Consider the following 16,079-nt stretch of genomic DNA (forward strand, 5'->3'; position numbering starts at 1 on the left):
TTATATGTGCGTGTTTATATTTAAGAAGTAAATAGAGAACGAATGAATATGCTGTAAAGTTTATTTTCACGTATTAAGTTTTATTTTCACACATTTGCATTCCCACACATGCAAACACAGTCTTTTGATTGGTAATACACATCATAAAACAGTTTTTTGGCTCTTTTTAAAAGATATCTGATGAGTTGATAGACATTTATATTTACATATATGATATGTTCATCATTACTGTGTATGAAGTGAACAAGCTGCAAACACGTCGAGGTCATATTCTGCCTCAAACAAAACGAGAAATAAGTAATAACATTTAGACTATATTAATTACATTTATACACTATTTTAAAAAGATTTGCTGCATTGCAGGATGATACAGAACATTTCCAACCAAAGTATGTTAATCATGTTTATCTTAAACTTTTGAGGGTTGTGCTAATTATCTCTGTTTTTAATAGTGACTGCTAGTTTATTTTTCTTTATAATTGCTTAATAGAGGATTTTATTATTTAATGTACACCCATGCTCTTAAATACTTCTATTATTATTACTTGTTACCTGGTTGTGACAGGTTTATGAGATTCACTTTATTAAAAATGCCTATAATAACAACTTACTACTGAGGTTTTGCTTGGCTTAAATACGAAAATGACTTAAAATATGTCCCAAACATCTAATAATATATTTAGGAAAATACCAGTGTTCTCCACTAGGGGCATTTCTGTTTCTCATCACCTTCCTGATCCTCACACTTGTCTTTTCAGTTAACCAGTGGTGGACAGATTACTGAAAAATCATACATAAGTTAAAGTACCATTAGGCTACTTCCCTAAAAATGTAGGGCAAGTAGAGTAAAAGTATCTGTTGTAAATATTACTCAAAGAATAATTATAAAGTAGCCCTTTCAAGAGTATAGTGAGTATTACACTGTAAAAAGCAATTTACAGTAATTTGTGGATGTGTGTAAACGTAACATTCTGTAGTGCATTTAGTTATTGCCCAGCAGGAACACAACGTCATATGACATTAATATTAGGTTAGAGTTAGGTTGTGATGTCAGTTGAGCAAAATTCTATGTCTAGCCAGTGTCTAAGGATGTTATTTTGATGTCCAATAACAATGTTAAATGACGTTGATATTTGGTTGATTTTAGGTTGTGTTAGAAAGTTATCAAAATCCAACGTCAAGCTAACATCTTAAATCAACGTCAAATTGACATCAAATACTGACATTTATTCGTCAGGTATGGCAAGCAAAATACAATGTCTGATAGACGTCAAAGTGGTAACGTCCACACAATGTCAAGCTGTAACATCATTAGACGTTGATATTTGGTTGATTTTAGACTGGAAATTGACGTTGGCCTGACGCTGGGTTCAGATGTCAACCCGATTTTCATTTCCAAACAAAGTGTAACGTCCCCATGATGACGTCATGTTGACGTCTGATGCCTGCTGGGTGTTTAAGACCATTTCGGTCTTCATACGGTAAACATTTTTCATCTTCTCATCGGTGACATGCATCTAAACCGTCTCTGGGTCAATACTTGTAAAGGTTTTGAATATCTTCTTGGACACTTTTAATGCTTCCAAACAGTTTGCTGTGATTATAAATCGCCCATGTCTTGAGGTAGTTCATTATGATTTACTTTCTATGTGTGACAGGAATCACAGGACTGATTTTTCTAATCCCCATAGACAGGAAAAAATAAAGTAGTGACTGCAGGTTGAGGGAAAGTAGTGGAGTAAAAGTACCGATACTGCACTACACATGTACTCAAGGGAAAGTGAAAGTACACATTTTAAAAACTACTTAGTAAATTACAATTCCTGAGGAAAAACTACTCAATTACAGTAGTCTGAGTATTTGTAATTTGTTACTTTACACCGCTGCAGTTAACTAATTAACACTACCTGTTCTACTCCTGTTGCTGTGATCACTTCTGTCGCTACCCTTGCTGCTCTGACTGTGCCTCCTGATGATGTCATCATCCCCCTGACAGTCATCATCATCAAATTGCATCTCATCATCATCATCATCATCATCATCATCCTTTTCCTCATCCCCGTAGTCATGATGTTCGCTGTGTTTCCGCTCCTCATCTCCATCGACAAGTTCTGTCTCCATGTCATGGTCATACTCCTCATAATCATCCGGATAGTCATCGAGAAGAGAATCCTGCATGTCCGGAAGATCCTCATCATCCTCAAGTCTGTTTCTGCCATGGAAAAAGTAATGAAAAAAGTTGAGATTTCTGCTTAGGAGCAGTTTGGCTGATCACTTATATAATAACAGCAATCTAGAGGCCTGAAAATAAGTTTCAAAGGGCATGTTTTTGGAAGTATTAGCATTATAAATTCTGTAAAATGAATGCATGTGTGCAGGTGAGTTGCTTTTCTATATAAAGTCACCTGACAACTACTGGTCTGGTATGAACACTATAATGCCTTCAGTCATTTTGTGGATCTGTGAGCATGAAGATAAATATCGCAGTCTGTACATGAAGCTTTTTGGGTGGTTTTTAGGCCAATTAAAGGCTTAAGAGATAATTAGGCAATTTGGGTTAATTAGGCAAGCATTTGACAACATTGGTTTGTTCTGTAGCCAATGGAGTACAATGATTTCCTAAGGGGGCTAATAATAATGGCCTTAAAAATAGTTTGAAAACAACTATAAACTGATTGTATTCCAGTCAAATTAAAATAATTAAGACTTTCTCAGGAAGAAAAAATTTTAAGGGAATACTGTTAATGTTTCTTGCTCTGTTACGCCCCATTCACACGGGGCTTCAGCATCAATGCTTGACTGAAGGCGTGTTTGAAGTTGGGGCTAACGCGATCGTCATAGCAGCGTCAGCCAATTAAATTCAGTCAGCAATAGGCCACTGTCTAGCTGGTGTATTCGCATACAGCGATCTGATTGGCTGACGCTTCCGTCAACGCTTGAAAAGTTAAGCTAGTCCCCACTTCTGCAGCGAGCAACGCCTCTGCAACGGCGCCGACGGATCCACAATGCAGTTTGGCAACGCCTGACATCACCCCATTCAAAGTGAATGGGAAGCCTTGACGCTGAAGCCCCGTGTGAATGGGGCGTTAAAGATAACTTGGAAAATACCTGAAAAATAATTGAAATTTCAGAGGAAATCTGATAAATATGCTACAAAAATCTTTTTAAATTGTACACAAAAGGGATTTTTTGACTTGCTGGTTTATTTGTGGATCATTTATACCTGTATGTGGGTGGACTCATGCTGTCGGAGTGGGCGGGGCTTGGAGTCAGTCTGTTTTCTAAGCCCTTTGGAGCTTTACTGCTGATAAAGGATTCACTCAGACCACATCCATGCAAAGTGGAAGAGTAGAGCTTTTCAGCAGCTCTCTTAGCATTCATCTGAGAAAACAAGAGACAGCCTTATATTATCTACCAAATTTGAGACTTTTCAAGTGCTCCGTCTCTCCTCAAGTCCCAAAGAAAAGCCTATAAATTGAAAACAACAAAATAAATTAGATATAATGTGCCTACCTGTGCTACTTGCTCCAGTAACAAAGGCCTTCCCTTTACTCTTTTCTGGATTTCTCTCATCTCGTCCTGATACTCTTTCTGTCTCTGGAGATCTTGTTTCCTGTTTATAAGCATATACAGTATATAGTGCGGAGCATAAATAAGTACAGCATCTTTTGCAAATTATTTGATCAGTTTCTTTGGGAATGTAGACAACATAGTTTGATGCATTTAAACAAAACAGTTATATTAAACAGTCACATTAATTAAAGTAAATTTGAACTACAACATAGTTTTTATGTTTCTTTTGATCGTTTTTTTTTTCGGTATTGCAATTTATTGTATATATTTCACTAGAAATTTCAATGGGGTGAACTAATTTTTATTGCATTTTATTATATTTTTAATCATATGTTGAAGGTGAATGCATACCTTGGCTCTAAGGGTCAAACAACAAAAAATGAGGTCACGAGTCTTGATGTGATTTTGGAGTCAGCATACTATCAAAGACGATAGAATACACAAGACAAGTCACTCGTATACTTTTGAATGAGGAATAGTGTAACTGTCAATATGGCGAATGAAGGCCCGCCTTCTAGTAGAGGAGCCAATCAGCGATTGCTATATTGAGAATAAAGCCCGCCTTCTAATACAGTAGCCAATCAGCAATCGCTATTGAATGACAATTCTCCAAGAAGGGGCTCGGACCAGATGTGAGTTTCTGCTGATTTGTGTGATACGAACATTTAGAAATGAAACTAAATAGACAGTCGTTGTTTTATTTCATTAGTTATTGGTAATGTTAAATGTAATTGTAATCTTGGCAAGTAGTTTTGGAGAATTTGTTGTTTCCCCATTTAAACAGAATGCCCGAGCATACTGCCCAAGAGGTGTTTCAAAGATGGCCGCAGAGTGAAATGACTTGCCTTAAAGGGACTTTGATACTATCATTGCACTTGATCCTATCACTCAAAAACATTGCAAGAATTAGATGCTTTGTTTCCAGTGAGGGCTTAGAGAAACTTGCTTTTATGACCAGCAGGGTGGATTACTCTAATGGACTCCTCACTGGCCTTCCCAAAAAGACAGTCAGACAGTTGCAGTTTATCCAGATTTACACATTTTAATCGGTTTCTTTTATTCTTATTTATGTAAAGCACTTTGAATTACAATTGTTTATGAAATGTGCTATAAAAATAAACTTGCCTTGCCTTACAGTGACTTAACTTACTATTAGGGCCAGAAAGAATCTGCAGACATTTTTTGGTATTTCTGCAAAGAATTTTGTAAAAAATCTGCCGATTTATGCGGAATTATTAAAGGAGTATCATAACTACAAAATTATTAATTTATGAATAAATAATCTATATTTGACTTTGACTTGATGTTTACAATGCAAATCAAGTTAGATCCACTTTTTTGGTAAACAAAGCAAGTCACTCATCTAATTCATTCATTCATTCATTTTCTTGTCAGCTTAGTCCTTTTATAAATCCGGGGTCTCCACAGCGGAAAGAACCGCCAACTTATCCAGCAAGTTTTTACGCAGCGGATGCCCTTCCAGCCGCAACCCATCTCTGGGAAACATCCACACACACACTCCTACACTGCGGACAATTTAGCCTACCCAATTCACCTGTACCGCATGTCTTTGGACTGTGGGGGAAACCGGAGCACCTGGAGGAAACCCACGCGAAGGCAGGGAGAACATGCAAACTCCACACAGAAATGCCAACTGAGCCGAGGCTCGAACCAGCAACCCAGCAACCTTCTTGCTGTGAGGCGACAGCACTACCTACTGCGCCACTGCCTCGCCCCACTCGTATAATATATCTACAAAAAACTGAAAATACTAGTTTACAAACTGTATTGTACATAAATCATATAAACATTTTAATATTAATATTATTAAATCACAATCATATTTGTGTAATTAATATAAATTTACACAAGTAAACAGACTCAATGATGGGCTAAAAATCTGATTTTTTGCGCGCGCAGATTCCATGTGGGCCTACTTATTATTAATTTTTGCACTGTGATCATAAGTTAGTTTTCAGATTAGTTTCAGTTTTGGCTTTGGCACTGACTAATGTAATGTAAATAATCAAATATATTATTGTTTAGCATCCTATAGAAAGTGTTCATTTTAAAGAGAGATCTGTACTCAATAATGCTGGCTATTGTACATTATCAAATAAGCAGTAGCTTGAGAAATCAAGGTTATTTGGCTTACCTGAACTCTTTTAGCTTGTTAGGGGATGTCTGAGCCAGGGTTACATGTGGATCGATGGCCTGAGCTCGCTTTGTGACCAGCTTCTGCAGCCTCTTCTCTCTCTGTTTTTGCTTCTCCCTCCATTTCTCCTCCTCTTCTTCTGCTTTCTTTCTGTGCTCGAGAACTTTTCTACTCGTGTAGGGGTAAAAAGCTTTCAGAAGTGAATCTTTGCTGGAGAGATGCCACTAAAGGGATGGCACTATTGGGCAAGACTGCGAGAACAGGGTTGGAGAGCACTTGATGCTGCCTTCAAGTCACAATGATTGCATTTACAGCAGTGTTTCTCAACCAAGTTCCTGAAAGACCACTGGCTCTGCACATTTCCCATGTTGCCTTAAGCAAACACACCTTCAGATCATCAGCTCATTCGCAGAGACTGAAAAATCTGTGATTGGTGTGAAAGACAAAGAAGACATCCAAAACATGCAGTGTTGGTGGGCCTACAGGAACATGGTTGAGAAACACTGATATAGAGGATAAGCAAAACTCAATGTTAGTGCTAACATTGACTCAATAATGATGAGTACCAACTGCAGTGCTATAGGCGAAGCAAATTAAAGGCATAGTTCACCCAAAACTGAACATCCTGTCATTATTCATTTGTCATCCAAACCTGTAGATACAACTGAAGAACGTTAGAGAACTTGACTTCCACTGTATTTTTTATTTTTATATTGTCAATATGGATATCAATGGTGTTCAGCTTTCTTCAAATGATACTCCTTTGTGTTTAACAGAAGAAGACTAACAAAGGTTTGGTACTGCTTGAGGATGAGTAAATCACGTCTTTCCAATCCCCTAAGACCTTTGTTCATCTTCTGAGTGCAAATCAAGATATTTTAGATGAAATCAGAGAGCTCTCTTGTCCTCCATAGACAGCAAGGGTCCTGAGATTTTCAAAGTCCAGGAAAGGAGCAAAAGCTTTGTCGAAACATTTCATGTGACCTCAGTGGCTCAAGAACATTTTGTTTGGCTTTGTTCGCCAATGTCTTCCATGTCAGATTTGGGTGTGTGTTTACTATGAGCAATATGGTGCTTGCATGTTACACTGCTTATCCTAATGGCAGTATGTCATAATGGTCATAGTAAATGTGCGCAATGGTCTGTCACGGAATAAAAGACAAATATAAACAAAGTTGTTTTTACAGCTTTTTGGTGCACAAAAGTGTTCTTGGAGCATTGTGTGATTAAACTTTGTTATGTTTTTGGTTGCTTCTCTGAACTTTGAAAGTCTCCATGGCTGTGTTTTGAGGTTGAGAGAGCTCCTGGATTTCATCTAAAATATATTCATTTGATTTCAGAAAATGAGCAAAGGTCTCAAGGGATTGGATTGACATGAGGGTCAGTAAGTAATAATGGAATTTTCATTTTTGGGTGAGCTAATCCCTTTGAAGTCGACATGAAACAGAATTTAAGATTATTCCTTTGTCCCAAGTACATCCATTTGAAGGTGACGAGGTGGCGCAGTAGGTAGTGCTGTCGGCTCACAGCAAGAAGGTCGCTAAAATAATCATAGACTGACGAATGAATGAAGGCAGAGGAGAAATGAGACATGCCCTGATAGCTCCACCCTAAATGATTGATAGCTCCACCCTAAAGGAATTCTATGTGACCAGGGAGGTTGTGCCTTTTGATTAACGATTCTACAGACACATGAATTATTACTAAATAATGAAATGCACAGATACATCTTTATAACAATAGCTACTATATACAGCTGAAGTCAGAATTATTAGCCCTCGTTTATTTTTTTCCCCAATTTCTGTTTAACGGAGAGAAAAAAAATCTAAACATTTCTAATAATAATAGTTTTAATAACTCATCTCTAATAACTGATCTATTGTATCTTTGTCATGATGACAGTAAATAATATTTGACTAGATATTTTCAAGACACTTCTATACAGCTTAAAGTGACATTTAAAGGCTTAACTAGGTTAATTAGGGTAATTAGGCAGGTTAGGGTAATTAGGAAAGTTATTGTATAACGATGGATGTTCTGTAGATTATCCAATAAAAAATTGCTTAAAGGGGCTAATAATATTGTCCCTAAAATGTTTTTAAAAAAATTAAAAACTGCTTTCATTCTTGCCGAAATAAAACAAATAAGACTTTCTCCAGAAGAAAAAATATTATCAGACATACTGTGAAAATTTCCTTCCTCTGTTAAACATCACTTAGAAAATATATATATAAAAAAAAAAATTTAAATCGAGAGGGGGGGGGTAATTCTGACTTCAACTGTACATATGAAAATAAGAAGAGTATATTTTGATTTGATGATTTGATTTGACTTTAATGATGATTCCTATGAGAACTTGAAGGCAGCAGGAGGATTCGGGAGCATCCATAAGTGAACACAACACAGCTCAGATTTTCCACACAGGATCAGAAGTCTTGTACTGCTAACGGAGTTACTAAGGGGAGCAGGGAATCATTTAGGGTTTAAAGGAGAGTTCGGTCTCACTGTTACCTCACAGCTTCTTGCCGTTTCTTAGCAGCATCAGTAATCTTAGCAGACAAACATTCCTGGCTTCCGGAAAGCGAGGAGCAAAGAGAAGATGAAGGCGTCCTGGGCGAAAGGACAGGCGTGTTCACAAATGGCCAGCGCGATGGTTTTGGGCTCTGTATTTCTGCTTGGATTTCCGCCATGATGCGTTCTTTGTGCGATGTGATGTTAGCTGTGCGCAGTTGGAATGGTTCGCATGATGTGACAGGCATCACCTCTTTACGTTTTGCCAGCTGCTTCCGAAACCTCCTGTAGCTGGCATCGAAATCTGGCACTTCAGCGTTGATTTTGGGCTGGTGTGTCTCTTCGGCATCTTTAACGATGATCTTTTGAGTTTGTTTTTCGCTGAGCTGACGCGCAAGCATGCTAGGAGGCATGGATGCAGTGTGTAGCATCTCTCTCGCCCGCATCTGCATTTTAATTGCCCTGTAGAGTTCCTCCTCTTTCTGTCGCTCGCCCAACGTGGCTTCCTTCACCGCCTTTGGGACAGGTTTGGCTTTAAACGGGCACTTCCTCCTCTCCTCTTCCTCTTTGTTACGCTGAAGTGTTTGCTCGCGTAGCTTGGCGTCCTTCTGTTCTTTCTTCAACCGTTCGCGCTCCAGGAAGCGGAAGGGTTTCTGAGAGATGTGAAGACGCTGCTGTTCAAACTCCAGATGGAGTCTTCTTCGCTCTTCATTACGCTCCTGCAGATCTTCATACAACGGGAGGCGCACATGGGCAGGAATGGGACTGGCACGAAACTTCTTCTGGCACTCGCTGAGCTCTTCCAGCTGCCGTCGGAGATCCGCGTTCTCTTGCTCGATCTCAGATCGCGATTTTACACCCTTCTTGCGCCATTCTGCCTCTCGGACGGTCATCTGGAAAGGCTTCGGGACTGTCACTCTCGGATGCCAATCCTCATGATGCTTGTGTTTTTTCGCCCGCTGACTTCTAATCCTTTCTTTGGGTTTGCTAATACCCTGGCAGTCTGCTGGTAGACTATGCACTGAGGAGGACATGGGGTGCCGGTGAGGTGGAGAAAGCTTATTAACGCTAAAGTCCTGCCACATGTTTTTAATGTGTTCTTTCGGTGAGATAAGAAGGCCTTTCTCCGTGTTGCGATCTCCTTGGCCTTCTTCGTCAGACAAATCAGATGGATCTGAAGTCCGTCGTAACTCTAAAGCAGACTGGGCTTTTTTCAGACCGCTGGTTATCACTGGACTTCCTTGTGGGGATCTGTGAATTTAACAATTTTCTTTTACTTTTAATTCCAAAGTTTAAGGGTGCTTTCACACCTGCCTTATTTAGTTAGATTGAATCGGACTAGAGTTCGTTTTTCCTATTTAGTGCGGTTCGTTTAAGCAGGTGAGAATGCAGCAATCGTATTCGAGTGCGCACCAAAAGCGGACCAAATAAGCGTACCGAGACCTGCTTGAAGAAGTGGTCTCGGTACGCTTTCAAACCAACCCTGGAGCGGTTTGTTTGTGGTGAGAATATGATCCGTGCTAAAACAGGTCCAACCGCAAAAAGTACTGCGCCTTTTGGACTAATCCAGCTGCCGTAGGCTGATGCGCTGTGCATTATGGGATATGGAGGAAAAATAGTTGTTGACAGCGCTTTTCCAACAGAGAGAGAGAGAGAGAGAGGGGAAAACGTTACCTGATGGATCATTGGTAATATTTCCGCAAGATGACCATGTGGCAGTTTAGCTAAATTAATTCACGTCTCCTCCTGAAGTGACGAGCGATGCATTAAAACACTGTTTTCCAGCCACAGCCGCGCTTCATTCTCGAAATGTATAGTTTGTCTAAAGCAGGGAAACAATCAGTGCAGTCGTCCCTCCAGAGTAAAAACAACAATTTGTGTCTGCCGGTTTTGTTTACTTGCGGGAGTTCATTGGCATTTTTCTGCACGTGAATTCTGACCAATCAATAAGCAGTTTAGGAAATATGTTCAACAACATCTGGCCAATGAGAGATGTGGATTTTGTCAGATGACTGCATTTTGGTTTGTTTTAACTGGTTCAGACCAAAGCCAGCAGTGTGGTGTGAAAACGACCAAAAGACGGCAGAAAATACAACAATGTATCATTTATTGCCCTTGGTCCGGACCAAATGAAGCGAACTACAGATGTGAAAGCACCCTAAGAAATGTTTTCCGTAATACCAGGAGTGCCCAAACTTGGTCCTGGAGGGCTGATGACCTGCAGATTTTAGCTTCAACTTGCCTCAACACACCTGTACAGATGTTTCTAGTAGGCCTAGTAAAGCCACGGTCGTGCTCCACTTTTCGCTTCATAAGCCTCCTTTCAACTGCACACGACAAATGACAAGAGACAGACCGGAAGTCATTCATTTCCAGTGGAGAGTAGTCCGGGAGTTCTGATCATCTCCATATTCAGAAAACTTGGATCCGAACTGAGCTGCAGTTGAAATATTTGAACTCCTGCGACTAGACCGTATGCAACCAGCCGAGCGCATGTGATGTGTTTCAGTGTTGTCCAAGCAGGTCTATGAGCTTGAGATGAGAAATAGTACATTTTTTCTTAATTTTTTTTTTTTTTAGAAAAAGTCTATATTAAAAAAAAACATTTATATTCATAAATGAGTAATAAAAAATATTATTTTTTTTTAAAAGTTGTCTCCACATTCCCTCCAATGTTTCTAGTATTTCTAGTATTCATTCATTGAACCATGGTGAATGTACGGAGAATAAAGGCTCTTGCTTTTGAACTCCTTTATTTCGGACACTGCGAGAACAGCTTCTCTCCATTGGTGTAAGACAAAACTGAAAATTCTGTCCGACTGCCACAAGGGTGCGTAGTCGTGTCCAAATGTTGTGTGCAGTGGAAAGGTGGCTATAGACTTTCATTCATACGCATGGGACTGCAGCAGACTGGAACGTAAGCTTGTGCGACAAGTTTCACAGTTCACTGCATAGCAAAGTTCAACCTTGGTGAATTCTGAACTGCGAAATCGCATCATGTGACTGCTTGAGACCAATCGAAGATCCAAAACATGACCTCTCTGGACAGAATTTTTTTTAGTCTTATAATCTGTTTAATCCCACCCCTTTTTGCAGTGTCGTACGACAGAATTTTGCATGCTCAAACTCTAGTGTGACCGCAGCATAAGAGCTTGATTAACTGGCCCAGGTGTGTCTGATTGGGGTTGGGACTAATCTTTGCAGGACACCGGCCCTCCAGGACCGAGTTTGAGCACTTTTGCGTTATACACTACCGTTCAAAAGTAAGATTTCATAAATGATTTCCTTCATTAGTTAAGGACATGATAAGGAAAATAATCAAAAGTGATTGTAGACTTTGATGATGTGACAAAAGCTGGTCTTTCAATTAATCAGAGTTGGGTTTGATGGGTTATTAGTTACTGTAATTAAACTACTTTTCCAATTGATGATTGTAAATAAGTAAGGGATTAATGTTCATTTTTAGGTTAGTAATTAAAGGTACTTGTATTGTACTTTCCTTGTAGAAATCAATTCGCATAAACAGAATTTTTTTTTGTAATGCAAACAGAGTTAACTATAATTCTGTTATTCAACTAAAGGTTAAATTTGGGGCGACACATGGTTAGCACTGTTGCCTCACAGCAAGAAGGTCGCTGGTTCAAGTTCCAGCTGGGTCAGTTGGCATTTCTGTGTGGAGTTTGCATGTTCTCCCCGTGTTGGTGATGGAGTTTCCTCCAGGTGCTCCGGTTTCCCCCACAAGTCCAAACACATGCACTATAGGCAAATTGAATAAGATAAATTGGCTGTAGTATATGTGTGTGCATAGGAGAGTGTATGAGTGTGTGTTGCGGTTGGAAGGGCATCAGCTGTGTAAAACATATGCTGGATAAGTTGGCAGTTCCTTCCGCTGGGGCGACCTCTGATAAATTTAGGGATGAAGCCGAAGGAATATGAATGAATGGTCACTGTAATTAAACTACTTTTACACTGAAAATTGTACAAAAGTAAGGGATTACTGTTCATTTTTAGGTTAATTAATTATAGGTATTTGTATTGTACTTTCATTGTAGAAATCAATTGAGAAAAACAAAGAAATATTTTTTTTTCTCAGTAATGCAACTATAGTTAACTGTATAACTCTGTTTTTCAACTAAAGATAGTTACACATGTCAATCATGCTTAAAAAAATTATTAATTAAAAAATTAGTTTTGACACATTTAACCTTTGACCTTCAAACTTTTTGTTTGTAAACTAAAATTCACGTTAGTTATTGACCTGCTTTACTTTTAATTTTGTAAAAGTTTGACTCTGATTCAATTTTCTATTGTCTACTCATTAAGATTTATAGGAATTTTATGTAGTATTAAGTCAGTTACTTTAGTAGTGATCAAATAATTTTTCAGATATAGTAATAGAAAAGTTATTTAAATACAATGGAGTTTTAATTATTAATAATTAGTAGGCAAATTAAATATTTTTTGAAGAAACTTAGCCAAAACTGCTACTACTTAAATGAAAGAAAATCCCTAATTTTCATAAAAATTCTGAGCGGCATCTATCTTTTTTAACGTCTTTGATAGTAAGAAATGTTTCTTGAGCAGTGAAACAGCATTACAATGATTTCTGATAGATCGCATGACACTGAAGACTAGCCGCAAATTCAGCATTGCATCACAGGAATAAATTCATTCATTCATTCATTTTCCTTTGGCTTAGTCCCTTGATTTATCAGGGGACATCAAAGCGGAATAAAGTGCCAACTTAACCAGCATTTGTTAAACACAGCGGATAATCTTCCAGCTGCAACCCAGTCCTGGGAAACATCCATACACACTCATTCACACACATACACTATAGCCAATTTAGTTTGCAAACTCCACACAGAAATGCCAACTGACCCAGCTGGGCCTCGAACCAGCAACCTTCTTGCTTTGAGGTGACAGTGCTAACCACTGAGCCATTGTGTTGCTCTCAGGAATAAATGATAATGCGAAATATATTCAAATATAAAACATTTAAAATATGATAACATTTCACTTATTATTGTGCTTATATATTATGTACATAAACTCACAGATTGGCCCGCTCAGTGTTGTCCACAGCAGTCGCTCCTTTAAGGTCGAGTTTCTTGCGATACATTAGTTCGAGTTCAGCCATTGTTTGGAGGTGAGCTGTTTTCAGCTGTTCTAGTTTACGGTAGTACTCCTGGTTTGAGAAGTAAAACTCCCTGAGGTCGATGCGATCGCCCGTCACACGGTAGTCTTTGATAAGCAGAGCATTGTTGTCTTTGGCAGGAGGGTCATCAGCCACCAAATCAGATCCAGAGTCATACTCCATCTGTTAAAATGTATGTAAAATGTAAAATTAAAATGTATTGTAAAATGCACACTATGATAACAGGCGGATTTGTTAGCATACATCCAAACAGGTTAAAATGCCAATGGATAACTATAGGTTTTATATTATTAAAGAGACAGTACGACCAAATATGTGCTTACTGTTGACTTGTTTCAAACCAGTTTGACTTTCTTCTGTTGAACACAAAAGAAGATAATTTGAAAAATGCTGAAAACATGTAACCATTGACTTCCTTAGTAGGAAAAACAAATATTATAGACGTCAATGATTACTGGTTTCCAACATCCTTCGAAATGTCTTCTTTCGTGGTCATGAAAACAAACTCAAATTGGTTTGGAAAAGAAGGCTGAATTTTCATTTTTGGGTGAAGTATCCCTTTAAAACCTTTTCATATATTTATTAAATACGCAACCTAATCTGTGTAATTCTTTAGGAAGCCTTGACTGAGAAAACAGTGGTGTTACAGACGTGTTTATATATACAAAGAAACCAAGGACTGTTGGCTGAAGCCTTGTGTTTTCATACGTCACACTCTTCTATAGTGAAATTTAAGTCTGAACAACATTTGTGCGGTCAGTAGTTGTATGTGTGCAACATGAGAAGACTGTGTGTGTGTAATCTGTTAATCTGCAGGTCTGTGTCAGCTTTAGGACCAGATGGCAGATTGTGTTCTCCATTCATACAGGAGATTGTCTGTTTAATCAGCATCCTGGTCATGTTATCAACACTATATTACTCTACATCTTACATCATGCTAACAAATAAGGTTGTGTATTGCAGAAAAAGATAAATAAAATAGTAACGTTACGTATGTAACATATTAACCTTTGAGGTTTATTTAGTTATATTTAGCTATACCCATGTAAACACTCATAACCACAGTGAAGCCTATTGATTTGTCCTTATTACTTTTAAACGAGCAAAACATGATTTTTGAACCATTTTCATGGAGTTACACAAGTTAAAACTAAAGTTAATGTTTCCACTTAATCCATTAAAGAGATGTTTAACCAGTCTATCATGTTAACTTCACGGACACAACTCCTCGCAACATTGTCTCCTCAAAATAGTTTCAATCCCAAAAAAGAAAAGACATTTCCATTGATGTAATGACTTTTTACACGTTAAACATCACCATCATCCTTTAAAATAACTTTAGAACTGTATTTATTGCGGTTTAATAGCTTTTAGTCACCTCTTTTTCATAGTGCCTGTTGTCCGTCATCGCGGCCGCGCGCGGCAGTGTCCGCTCCCGCTCGTACTGAGCTAACGGCACTTTGGTTTGCGGGTCCACCGGGGTCTTCAGACAGGATGTCACCAAGACATTTGTACGGTGCGATTTCTTCATATCTGCTTCTCTTTCCAAAGCGGTAGATTTGATATAAACGAATGACTGACTGACTTCCTCCCTGAACCGTAGCGGGAGCGCGTCTCCTTGACGACCGCGTAGCGTCGGGGGCGCTAATCTGCGGGAGCGCGCATTTGAAAGAACTAGTAAGGATGTAAACATTTCTCTCCGTTTTAACCCTACTGTTGTCTTGGAATTCTGTATACACCATTCGTCCTTCGGTGAAAAACTACTAAACCTCTAAAATAAATCAGATAAATTACATTTCAATCCTTAAATAAATTTTAAACGAAGAAACTACCTCATTTTCATCACAAACTCTGTGAATGTCTAGTTTTCCCCTCATTAGTGTTTCATCAATGTTTAGTCAGTGGGCAACACTCGTTTCTGACTGAAGGGTATATTTACCAATGCTAAAAGACACCTGGATAAGTGTACAAAGGTTTATATAAAGCAACAGTTTCTCATTGTTTGTTAAAGTGTGAATGCGTGTGTGCCAGTAGACTTTGTGGTGTAAAAATGGCCTTATATCTGGCTAGTTAAAATTGACCCAAAGGACCACTGTTGTACCATTTGTACGTAAGGTTGGGCTAAATTTAGAAGTCACCAAACTTCAAGACAAAAAAATTAATTAAAAAATAAATAAAAACATTGTAGGCTATAGTTTTTTTGGCTGTTAAAATGGCACCCTAATTTTTCCACGACTAGTAATCTTAAGTATTAGTTTCCAGGTGCTTTTTGAACAATAAACACATACTTAAAGCATATATTTAAATACATAAATATTTTTAAAATGTTTTCAGCTAGCTGTAAATGGTACTACTTTGGACTATTCCACTTGCCATACTCTTAAAAAATGATGACTAAAGATATTTTAATAAAATAAAACTGTTTACCACACCCTTAAAATGAGCCATGTCCTAAAATACCAGCATTCAATTTTGTTGCTACAAGATTTCCTGTAATTAATAAAAATTATACACTCATTAAAATTACATTTACCAAAATGTATAAACCCAACCATTAATATTATGCGTATCCTCATACCAAAATAAGCTTCTTTTTTAATTCAAAAGTTCAGAAAAATGTACTTACATAAATTTAAAAGCAGACCAAATACTGGTTAAAATCACGTTACAGGGAAATACCAA

General features: G+C 38.2%; 2 protein-coding genes and 1 long non-coding RNA gene across 4 annotated transcripts in view; all 3 read right to left on the reverse strand.

The window, feature by feature from the left end:
* xpo1a (exportin 1 (CRM1 homolog, yeast) a) overlaps positions 1 to 2,190 on the reverse strand; it is a 31,496-nt gene extending 29,306 nt beyond the window's left edge. The window contains exon 1 of the mRNA XM_087237835.1: positions 1,908 to 2,190. The gene's annotated coding sequence lies outside the window, so the exon portion shown is untranslated. The remainder of the gene's footprint in view (positions 1 to 1,907) is intronic.
* The window catches only part of LOC147847018 (uncharacterized), a 919,394-nt gene that overhangs the window by 816,270 nt on the left and 87,045 nt on the right, over positions 1 to 16,079 (reverse strand). The gene's annotated exons all lie outside the window — the stretch shown is intronic.
* fam161a (FAM161 centrosomal protein A) lies at positions 44 to 15,020 on the reverse strand. 2 transcript variants are annotated; one of them, XM_087237920.1, is made up of 7 exons: positions 14,776 to 15,020; positions 13,297 to 13,559; positions 8,240 to 9,490; positions 5,729 to 5,896; positions 3,514 to 3,613; positions 3,224 to 3,381; positions 44 to 2,212 (listed from the first exon to the last, which is right to left on the reverse strand). In XM_087237920.1, exons 1-7 carry the CDS (start codon positions 14,926 to 14,928, stop codon positions 1,894 to 1,896), a joined length of 2,412 nt encoding a protein of 803 aa, XP_087094046.1. In that variant the 5' UTR covers positions 14,929 to 15,020; the 3' UTR covers positions 44 to 1,893. The 2 variants fall into 2 exon arrangements, 1 of the variants encoding a protein (XP_087094046.1); XR_015477094.1 differs by having other exon boundaries at positions 1,908 to 2,212; positions 5,729 to 5,966.

Source organism: Danio rerio, chromosome 1, assembly GCF_052040795.2.
Source record: "Danio rerio strain M-AB ecotype USA chromosome 1, GRCz13ab, whole genome shotgun sequence".
NCBI classification, from domain to species: Eukaryota; Metazoa; Chordata; class Actinopteri; order Cypriniformes; family Danionidae; genus Danio; species Danio rerio.

Coding starts and splice junctions, on each gene's coding strand:
- fam161a (XM_087237920.1), bottom strand. CDS start 14,928: ATGAAGAAATCGCACCGTACAAATGTCTTGGTGACATCCTGTCTGAAG. Junction 9,491..13,296: donor AACACTGAGCGGGCCAATCT/GTGAGTTTATGT, acceptor TTAAATTCACAG/ATCCCCACAAGGAAGTCCAG. Junction 3,382..3,513: donor TACTGGAGCAAGTAGCACAG/GTAGGCACATTA, acceptor TTGTTTTCTCAG/ATGAATGCTAAGAGAGCTGC.